The sequence below is a fragment of the Temnothorax curvispinosus genome, unplaced genomic scaffold (genome assembly GCF_003070985.1).
Source record: "Temnothorax curvispinosus isolate PA1 unplaced genomic scaffold, ASM307098v1 QBEX01000637.1, whole genome shotgun sequence".
In the NCBI taxonomy this organism is placed as follows: domain Eukaryota; kingdom Metazoa; phylum Arthropoda; class Insecta; order Hymenoptera; family Formicidae; genus Temnothorax; species Temnothorax curvispinosus.
This window is the reverse complement of record NW_020210417.1, coordinates 26,314-36,425: the sequence shown is the minus strand read 5'-3', so window position 1 is coordinate 36,425 and position 10,112 is coordinate 26,314. Positions and strand designations below refer to the sequence as shown.

Genomic DNA, 10,112 nt, shown 5'->3' with positions numbered 1-10,112 from the left:
CGTCGCGGCGCAGTACGAATCCCGTCGTTGTGGTGTACGCATCGTGTGGTGTTGCTCGCCTCATCTCTTTGGATTTTGCATAAACAGCTCAAGAGCGACATGGCAATCTGTAAGTGTATCTCATTTACAAACCTTTGGCGCGGATTTATATTTCTTACATATTTATTAATTCTTATATATATATATTATAACTATTATTACATCTAATTATATAATATTTAATATTGTTGTTTAATATTATCATCATATAATTTCTATTATATTTGATTCTATGTTAAATAATAGTTGTTATTATTATTATATAATTCTCGTGCATTTAAATAGTTGGAACAGGCTCCAAACGTGTGTAATAAGAACGATATGTTCTCTCTCCCTCTCTTTTCCTTTCTGTAATAAATTTTATATAGTTCTTATCGCGACAGTTGCTCGCGAAGTCTATTCCATTATTCATTATTGCGTCTCGATATTATTTCAAAGCAACTTTGATCGCGAAGGCTCGAACGGAAGCGTATATATATATAACATTGCATAACTTGTTGTATAGCGCTGAATTGACATTGAACGAAAAAACGAGTAAAGAATTTTTCGGCATGTCGATGTCGTGTCAATATCTAAGATTTCATCTCGCGATCTTCGCGCCTTCGTCGATCAACCTGCAGACGCCGTACGTCTGGAACGCGGACAGATTTTTCTCCGCCCTCAATTTCCATTCAACGATCGGATCGGCGGGAAAGTTTCCAGGCGGAAGGAAATAGTATCCTTCTCTCCGAGAAGCCATCGGCACATTTTTCTTTTCGAGAGGTTCTCTCTCTCTCTAAATATAGAGCTGGGGCGCGGCTGTGCCGGTTTGACAAGCCGGCCGGCATCCCCGACGCTCTAATACTATCGCTCGAGCGACTCTTTGAAGTTCTACGGACAATCGTATAAGACCCGTTACGAATAAAACTCTCTCGTCCCGGCAGCTGCCGCGTTCCGGGCAATCGCGATTTCAAAGGATCGATTCGTCCCGAAAAAAGGTTCCACGCGCCAGGCAAGATTTTCTTTCCGGGTTTTCAAACGTTCGGCGGAGGACTCGGAAACGATGGCAAATCGAAGTCGAGGCGAAAAGCATTCGCAGTCGTATGTTAAATCGCACGATTAGGCGACAACGACGTGTATACATATATATACATATGTATATACGTCGTTGTCGTCTTTATATAGTTTTTAACATGTTTACGTCACCGCGACGGAAGACTTCCACGGTTTTTTTTATCGCCGAGGTTTACCGCAGGTAGGGAATTAGTGTGAGGAAACTTCGCAGTTATCGCGCGGCGAGTAGGAAAGAATGCGAGGACAGCGAAGAATGCGAGAGGTACGGTCGTGGATAATGTACCAGCGATCGCGATGTGTTCCCCGCGCCGACCGTGTCCCCCGACCACAAAGCTCATGATCGCGTCACAAGAATGCGATCCCTCCGCGTCCTTGCGTAATTCGACTTCCAGATTGCGTTTCGCAATGCTCGGCGCGCCCCGCCTCCGAGGCCTCCTTCATCGTCCAGACTTCCAGAGAGAGTTCTACCGCCGCGCGAGAATCCCTGTGTCTTCCCTTGCAAATTCGACTCTTCGATTTAATCTACTCCTTACTGCAATTAAGTCTGTTTTTAAATCGACACCTCCTCGTGGTCGCGACGCCGCGCCGCGCCGGAGAATATGTCTCGTTCCCTTCGTTATCCTTTCATCTTCCTTGCCTCGTACATTTGCCTCGGATATCATCGAAACGGGATCTCTGGGAACGTTTTGAAAATCCAGGGAATGGACACTTTTCCCACTCGTCTCACCGTGAAATTGAAGCCGCCTATCGCGTGGCTTTAATTACACACGTAACCTTTGTCCGCCGACCGGTCCCTTTCACGTCACGTAACGTGTAAGTTCCTCTTCGCGAAATCGCAAAGCCTCGCCCGTTGAAAATTTCAAGGCGGCTTCATCGATCGTTCCTCGAAACTCGCGCGAAAACACGCTTTGCTTTTTCGTTACGTAAAGCCTGATCTACAATGCGTTCTTTGCTTCCTGTTTTCTGCTCTTAACTTCTTGCGACTATCTCGTATTTCGCAATTCCGTCGCGTAACGCGATGTTTTTTGTTCTCTGTCGCCCAAAATAAAAATTGACGAACTTTAGAAGAGACAAGAAACCACGTTACGCGACGAAATTGCGAAATACGAGATAGTCGCAAAAAGGTTAAGAGCAGAAAACAGAAAGCAAAGAGCACATTGTAGATCATGACGGAAAAACAAGCTTGCGGGCAAGTTTCGCTCGAAAAACAAAATTCGTCACGATATAGATACTACGACAACAATAAAAAAAAAACCATTCAGTCAGGTGTCAGTCACGAGTTATGAAGGTGATCGTACATCGTTCAAACACACCGTTTAAACATGTCCCTCATCGATCGAGTCCTACAGAAGGAGCCTAGCTCTCTCATTTAGACCGGTGTAACGTCGCCGGGAAAATTTCGGGAGGGACGTACCCCGGCGTTGAAGCAGGTGGCAGATTGGCACCGCGAGCGGCACGGCACCTGTTGTAGTCGAGTTTCAGCGATCGCGGCAGAACGCGTGTTGGTCCACCTTGCCTGGCAAAGCAAAGCACGACGACGACAGTTGCCATGCGAGGTCAATGGCAGCACGACGGCGAACGGCAAACGTAGAATAGTTCTACATACCGTTGTGCGTCGTGCCTATCGGCCGCGATTTACCGTCCCGGATTAACCGGCGAACGGTTGTCCGGTGGCAAAACCCCTCGGGCGTTACGGAGGAGATCCATTCTTTCCCGACGCGCCTGCCGGCGTCGTCCGGTTCTGTTCCCGAACGTCGCGGTTGAGAGAAAAAGGAAAATCGACCTCTCGGGGTCTCGGAGAATCATTAGACACGCCGATCGGGCGCTGTAAAAGGATCTCGCAAAACAAATGGGAGCCCCGCTCGCACGCGCGACGCTCGGATACGCTGCAGACGAGCGAGTGCGGCCAGAGCGCGGTATTCGCCGTTGCGCAATGCGAATTGACTCAATGACTCTAATTCTCGCGTTGTTATGTTAATTGGGAGAGAAGCACGACCCACATTACAGAAGCTAATCAATTTGCCGCGCATTGAATTAACGCGATTCGAGCCGCCGCGCCGCGGCTCTCGGGACGTCGCGTCGTCGGCGAGAGAGATCCTCCCAGCGATAGGACGATTCTCAGGTTCAATCTGTAACGCCTAAACTGTTCTTATCTGTACTCGAGAATTCTGTAAAATTTGCGGAATAATTGCGTGATTATTGTCGAGGCGTCGAGGCCGCCGTCGCACGTTTCAAAATAATTAGTTAATAAATTTTCACAGGAGAAGCAGATTATTCGGCGTCTTATCGGGCGATCGATTTCTTCCTTTTTCTTTCATAAGACATCGTGGCTGGATATGTCAGAAGACCGGAGCGCAATCGTTCTGGATCGCGGACGTCGCGTAATGTGAAGTAATTGACATCGAAATAAGAATGACATCAGCACGACGCCGCGCCGTTAGACTTGGATACGCTCGACGACGCCGCGACGGCGATTTTAATATCGGCGACGCGTGTATCTCGTCATATATTCGCCGCAACACGCCCGTCCTAAAGGGGATCCGAATTTCTCGATGGCGAGGCCCATGCCAAGCCGCCGCTTGCGAGATCCCTTCCTCATTTACGATGCGTATGATGTCAGCGAGCTTGACCGCGACTTACTCGCCGACTATTTATAATCGTTACGTCGGCCGAGTCGCTCGGCCGCGCTATTCAGTTTCCGAAGCGAGCGGGAATATGGAATATGGAAAAACAAATGAAAAATAGATAAGAAAACTTTAGTGCCGCCGCTATCTTGGATATATACCGGCGTATTTCCTCGCGACCTCGGAATTAATGGGCAGTCGCGCGACTCTCTCGCGCGATCGTCGTCGATTCGCCAACACTGCGACGTAAAAGGCTAATAATAATGGCAGTACTAATTTGACCCGAAGACTTCTCGGTTTCGGTAATTCCTACGCATACCGGTTTAAAATCGCGGCAAACTATAGACTATAGCATTTAAACTTGTGCGTTTTGATGGTCCGCAGTTGGTGCGACAGCATAGTAAAATTTAATATAAAATTTTCTCCGTGAAGAATTCCGGACACGAAAGAAGTCGACTCGTCGATTGCCAGAATACTTTCCAGAAATCTTCATTGCTTATAGAAACGTGATCTCACTGGACCAAGAATAACTGTTTATTCAACTCTTACGGCGAGTGGATCTCGGCAGAAAAGTACGCGTCGCTTACTCAACGCGCCGGACGAGGATTTATGGCCGCGAAACTCGATCGACGATATCTCATCACGAACCCGGGGCGAGGGTGATTCAGAACGCCTCGCGTGTAGTATCGAAATTATTGGCGGATTATACATCTATTTTTGACCGCGCGATCAATGTGTTTGCGCCATGCGAACGTACTTTATTTTTCTTATTCGCTCCCGACGATTGTAAATGACAGCGGCTCGTCCCTGCGGCGCCGACACGGATTGATAACGCCCCGGTTTTTACGAGCCTTTTAAAAACGCACGGCGCGGATTATCTCGCGTGCGCGCGATTACCGCCCGGATGACCTTTTGCGGGGCCTATCATTAAGATATTGCGAGATGTAGCGTAAGCCACGTGCGTGATTATCACCGTCAGCGCGCGCGATATCGATCGAATCCTGCATCGTCCTACTTTCTTGACCGCTTTTGACGAGAACCCCGTCGTGGGTCGGGCTGGCGTCGAAATGTCTCGATGTTCGGCATCGCGGCGCCTTTCCCCCCACGCGGCGGTCGGAAATATCCGTAATAACACTAATAAACTCGCGAGCCACGATTAATCGCCGACCCTGGCTAATTTGAGGCAAGCGGCGTTCCGGACGAGTTATCCTGATTCTACGACTGGCTTCCCGAGATTTCACGCGATCCTCCTTTTTTCCAGCGCTTAGCACCGAGGACAAATTGGAGTACCATTTCTACCCCGTGACGGCCGGGCAAATCCAGTTCCGGATAAAAGCGCCGCACGATGCCCACATCGCTCTCACCACGGGACCCCAGGAGGGGGATCCGATGTACGAGGTAAGAGATCTCCTTTCGCGCCTTCCCGGGGCGCGACTTTTGTTACATAGAATGCCTGAGCAAGGGCGGATATCCTTTCGCGCCGTAGATCCAATCTGGAGTCCGGCTCGTACGACGAGCCTCTCGGCTCCGTGACGGCGCACAAAAGCGCCGTCGTAGTAATTAAATCGTAATGCAGCGGAGCGTTGAATTGAAGTTTGTGCTCCTCTTCACAGGTCTTCATCGGAGGATGGAGCAACAGCAAGTCCGTCGTGCGCAAGAATAGAACCAAGCCGGAAGCGGCGGAGACGGAAACGCCCGGCATCCTGAGCGCGGATGAGTATCGCGGCTTCTGGATCAGGTACAACCGCTCGCTTGCCAGATTCACTATAAAGAGTCATTAAGCTAAGTCCGCTCGTGTCAAACGTCGATTTTATATACCATTCTTTTGTTCGCTTTACAAAATCACAGGTGGGACAACGGCATTCTCACGGTGGGCAAGGAAAACGATACAGCTCCTTTCCTGAGCTACGCCGACCCGGAACCGTTCGGGATCGGTCACTTCGGCGTTTGCACCGGCTGGGGTGCCACCGGCGAATGGCTCATCGAAGGTAGGCGTCAGAACTCCTTCTCCCGCTCGCGATTTAAGGATATACATCGTTTACTTCTTTCCAGAACTTCCCTTTCGTGGCTGTCGGTAGCCCTTTCTTCGTATAATCCCCCGTCTTACTTTACAGATTATAACAGTAGACATTCGTAGTCACACAAGGTAGAAGTGATAAAGAGAAACTCGTAGTTAAACTATCTCTATAGTAGATCGATTCAGCACCTATATTTCCTATATTTCCATAGATGAGATTGATCACTTGACACTTTCTGATTTTCCGATGATTCTCTTTCTGGTGTCCTTTCGGATTGCGGCATCGCGGCACTCGCACAGCCATATGCTGCGGCGGCGGCGGCGGTTACGGTGGTTGTACGTAATGTATTTGAGCACGACAAAAAAAAAATAGAAATCCACGAGAGATGATTCCTGCGAGAGCGTGACATAGTCGCACGTGGCGTCCCATATAGATTCTGCTTTTCTGCCCGAGTACGTTTGATCCTAGCACGTGTTATATTCCTCCCCCCCCATCACGTGTAATCGACGCTGGATTAAGAACGCTTCTTTCGCGGATGCTCGATTATCCCTAATGTGGGTTTGGCAGATCCAAGAAGGAATACAACGTATTTATTAATCCATCACAGTCGATATGCACAGCACGTTCGGCACCATGACGCAGGGGCACCGTTAGGCACTGATTGATTTCTTTTCAACCGTTCACGCGCATACACATACACCGATCGATTCTTCAGGTTTATTCATTTGACTGCTTTCCAGCTGTTGACTGCTGAAAAGTCAATCAATTTCAATCGTCATCATTCGTATTTACTAAATAATGAAAAACACGTAAAATAACATGTCAAATGGAAATTCTTTTGATTCAGAGAGCAGCGTATCTAAAGAAATTATTTTATTATTTTGTTAGAATACGTTATATGTAATTTTTTTTGTTATAAGCACCAATTTTTATCTTCGTATTATTTTGATTTGTTTTTTTGATCTTTTATTTTTACGCTCGACAAGGCCGCAAACCTTTGAACACTCCTAACAAGCTACAGTACAAGTTTCACGCCGTGCGAAGCGGCTCGGTGGTGATCGACGTGAAAGCTAAGAGCAACGGGCACATCGCGCTGACCGACCGGAAAGGCGAATCGAGTCCCATGTACGAGATCATGCTCGGCGGGTGGGAAAACACGGCGTCGGCTATTAGATACGATCGCAAACAGCCCGATAAGGTTCGAAACGATTTCGCTAATTTCGCGTTGAGATTAAAACTACAAGCGTTAAACGCGGAAGCGTTAAAGAGGCGTCTTTGCTCTCACGTGGACAATTTTGCGGCCCGTCAGGTGCGCGTGGACACGCCGAATCTTCTCAGCGACCGCGATCACAAGAGGTTCTCGATCGCGTGGCTCGAGGGCCTCATCACGGTCAGATCGGGCGGTCCGAACGGCACCGTCCTCATGGAATGGCGTGACCCGAACCCCATCGGCGTGAGCTACGTGGGGGTGCGCACCGGTTGGGGCGCGACCGGAAACTGGAAGCTCCGTTTCGAACAATATCCCGCACTTCCCGCAGTCGCTACCGGTCAAAAGAAACGTAAATGATCTCTCTGAACGTCCCCCGGTGACTCCGAGTGATTAGTCGTCGACGCCCGAGATCAGTCGTCCCCCTCGTCTCCGTCGAGTCGTAGTCGATCGCGAGACTGATGAACTCGAGGCGTCGCGTCGACGCGTTCTCGGGATCGCCGAGCGATTAAGTCTTATCACGCTTGATTGCGAACGTAAATCTGGTATTACGCCCTCACGCACACGCATACACGTGTTGAAACCTACTGGCTTTTAGAAACCTTTCCCAAAGTTAATACAGCTTGAGGCGGTCAATTTTTTTTTCGTTATTTTTGTTAACTGTATGTCTCACTCGGTTTTGGTCTTCACCTTTCATCCACTCTCTGAGCACGCGTTCTAATATTAACTGCATGGAATTTTACGAAAGATCACTTGTGCACGCAAACACATTGGTAGAATGCGGATGTGGCTTGACTGGATGAGGATGAATGGAACAGCTGCACTTTATTATTTTTCTATTATATCACTTTTTTAATATTTTTCTCTTTTTACATTGTGTTTCAATGTCACAATTATGAGCGTTCCTTCCGTATTTCTAAGCATAACGTAATTGTAGATTCCAGCACGAGGCCGTCCGCGCCGTTGGACGTCCGTGCGCTCGACGCGGGAAGCGTGTGCTGGTGCGACGCGTCCGGCGGGATGGTACCACCCGACGCGGTCGAGGGTGGAAACGACGACGGACCTCTCTTCGTCGGTAGGGCTCACCACGAGGGTGCTCTCATCCCCGGCAAGGTGAAGCCCGCTCACTCCGTCTGCTACGTCGCCTGGGGCGGCGCCGAGCATGGAAAGACCGACTACCAGGTGAGTAACGGGAACCTCGCCGAAGACCGCGTGGAGACATCTCCGAGGATGTTTAAAGGAACCGATCACACTGTTAAATACTAAAGAAAATTTAAACCAACATCTCGAGTTAAATAACATTTTGTTGTTTCTATAACTACCGTGTTGAAATTTATTACTCTAACTCCGTTGGTTTAGTTATAGATCAACATTGTTTTTAAATTAACGACATATTGAGTAGGAGCAGTGGCGACCTATAGGAATGGTAAAAAATGATTGAAATGATTGAGTCTACGAATTTAACAGTGCAGATCGACAAAGGGCGATCCAACTTGACCGCACCTTTCCCAGTTTACAAACAGTTTCCTGTCGCAGGTTCTCTGCGGCTGCAAACCCACGTGGGTGCCGGTAAGCGGCGGCAGCATCCCGCGGAACGCGATCCCGGGAGGCGAGACCGAAGACGGCGAGCCGCTGTTCATCGGCCGGGTGCACCACGAGGGTACCCTGACCATCGGCAAGGTGCAGCCATCCCACAGCGTGTGTTACATACCTTACGCCGGTGCCGAGGTCGCCTTCCCCGAGTACGAGATCTTGGTCGAGCAATAATCGTCCCGAGAGATCCTGCGGCCAGGAAGGGAGAAAAATCCGATGGGATTCGTCGCCGACTTATCGGCAGTTCTGCGAGGAAGAAGACAACGAAGCTTTGAATTTTAAATAATAATTTCACAATTGTATTGTATAGAATAATAATCGTTGCGCAAAAAGGGGAGGTTGAACGGAATCTCTAAAAATTTCCTAAAAATCTTGATGATTTAAAAAGATAAGTTTAGCGATTTGTGTTTCATGTATGATCTGTGTCAGATTTTTTTTTACCAACGATCTGTTTGTTTATTGATCTTATCTGAGCGAAATACGTTATGAAATATACGAATAAGGAATCTCAAGTGTGCAAACTAGTCTAATTACATATAGTAAGTCGATAACATTGAAAGATACTGTAGAACTGATCGATAAGCCGGAGATGTGCTGTTCGCTATCGTCTACGCAAGCGTCTGCTTTTCGCACGGAAGTATAATTGCAGTCACGCTATAGAAAGAGAAAGCAAATCAAACGGCGATATATGCGCGCGCTATATATAGATATATAAATCTTTTTTTAAATTGGCACCGGGTACCGTCCGGTTGAACCAATTGTTCCGTCGTCTCTCCATCAGGACGACAAGTTCATATAGATACATATATTTTTATGGTAGAGCTACCGTTTTCTAACGCACAATATATACCACATGCTTTTTGTCAAAGAGTATATTTTCGGATTATATGTATTGTTGTTATGACGAATAGATTAAACGAACATCCATGAAACGAGAAAACCTTGTCGCCTTATTTTTATTGCGCGCATAAATACTAGCAGAATCCCAAGGCAAAGAGAATCGGCGAGAAGGTTGAATTGTTTGGAATTCTGAGAATTTTACGAAGTTTAGAATTTAGAATTTGTGAATTAGTTAGAGAGAATATAATCGACAAGGAGATTGTACAGTATCTAAATTTCCAAGAATTTTTTAAGATTTTTAAGAATTTTTTACACTCCTTATAGAAATTTAATACTGTAAGTGATTTTTTGGCTAGTGATTAATCATTTACAAGCACTATTAACAGTGCTTTTAATAGTGTTTTTAAGTGATTAATTACTAGCCAAAAAATCACTTACAGTATTAAAGTTCTATAAGGGACTTCGACTAAGAATTTCGAGAATTCGGGATTTCAAAAGAGCATATTGATAAATCGACAATCGACCACGCCATATATGTAAAAAATATTACAGTCGATAATTAATGCTATTTGTCAAGAAAGTATCTTATAAAAGATAACTTCTCGATAATTTTTCCAAAAGTTTTAAACACGTCTTTTGTCTAAACTTTCAAGGATATTTTTAAAAAAGCATCTGTCTTTTAGACTTAGTTTCTTTCGCTTTCTGACTGTCATGGTCATGCGGTGAATTTGTATTGAG

General features: G+C 46.9%; 1 protein-coding gene across 4 annotated transcripts; it reads left to right on the top strand.

The window, feature by feature from the left end:
• Positions 1 to 9,474, top strand: LOC112456603. Of its 4 annotated transcripts, XM_025019277.1 has the most exons (8): positions 1 to 109; positions 4,978 to 5,114; positions 5,330 to 5,454; positions 5,565 to 5,704; positions 6,721 to 6,932; positions 7,044 to 7,293; positions 7,879 to 8,123; positions 8,478 to 9,474. In XM_025019277.1, the coding sequence occupies exons 1-8, from the start codon at positions 100 to 102 to the stop codon at positions 8,706 to 8,708; spliced, it is 1,350 nt and encodes a 449-aa protein (XP_024875045.1). In that variant the 5' UTR covers positions 1 to 99; the 3' UTR covers positions 8,709 to 9,474. The 4 variants fall into 4 exon arrangements, with proteins under 4 accessions (XP_024875045.1, XP_024875036.1, XP_024875048.1 ...); XM_025019268.1 differs by having other exon boundaries at positions 6,721 to 7,293; XM_025019280.1 differs by lacking the exons at positions 6,721 to 6,932; positions 7,044 to 7,293 and adding an exon at positions 6,034 to 6,069.
• The last annotated feature ends 638 nt before the right edge of the window (positions 9,475 to 10,112 follow it).

Excerpts from the sequence above, each read along its gene's own strand:
- LOC112456603 (XM_025019268.1), top strand. Across the intron at positions 5,705-6,720 it reads CGGCGAATGGCTCATCGAAG|GCCGCAAACCTTTGAACACT; the intron begins GTAGGCGTCAGA and ends ACGCTCGACAAG. Across the intron at positions 7,294-7,878 it reads CGCTACCGGTCAAAAGAAAC|ATTCCAGCACGAGGCCGTCC; the intron begins GTAAATGATCTC and ends ACGTAATTGTAG.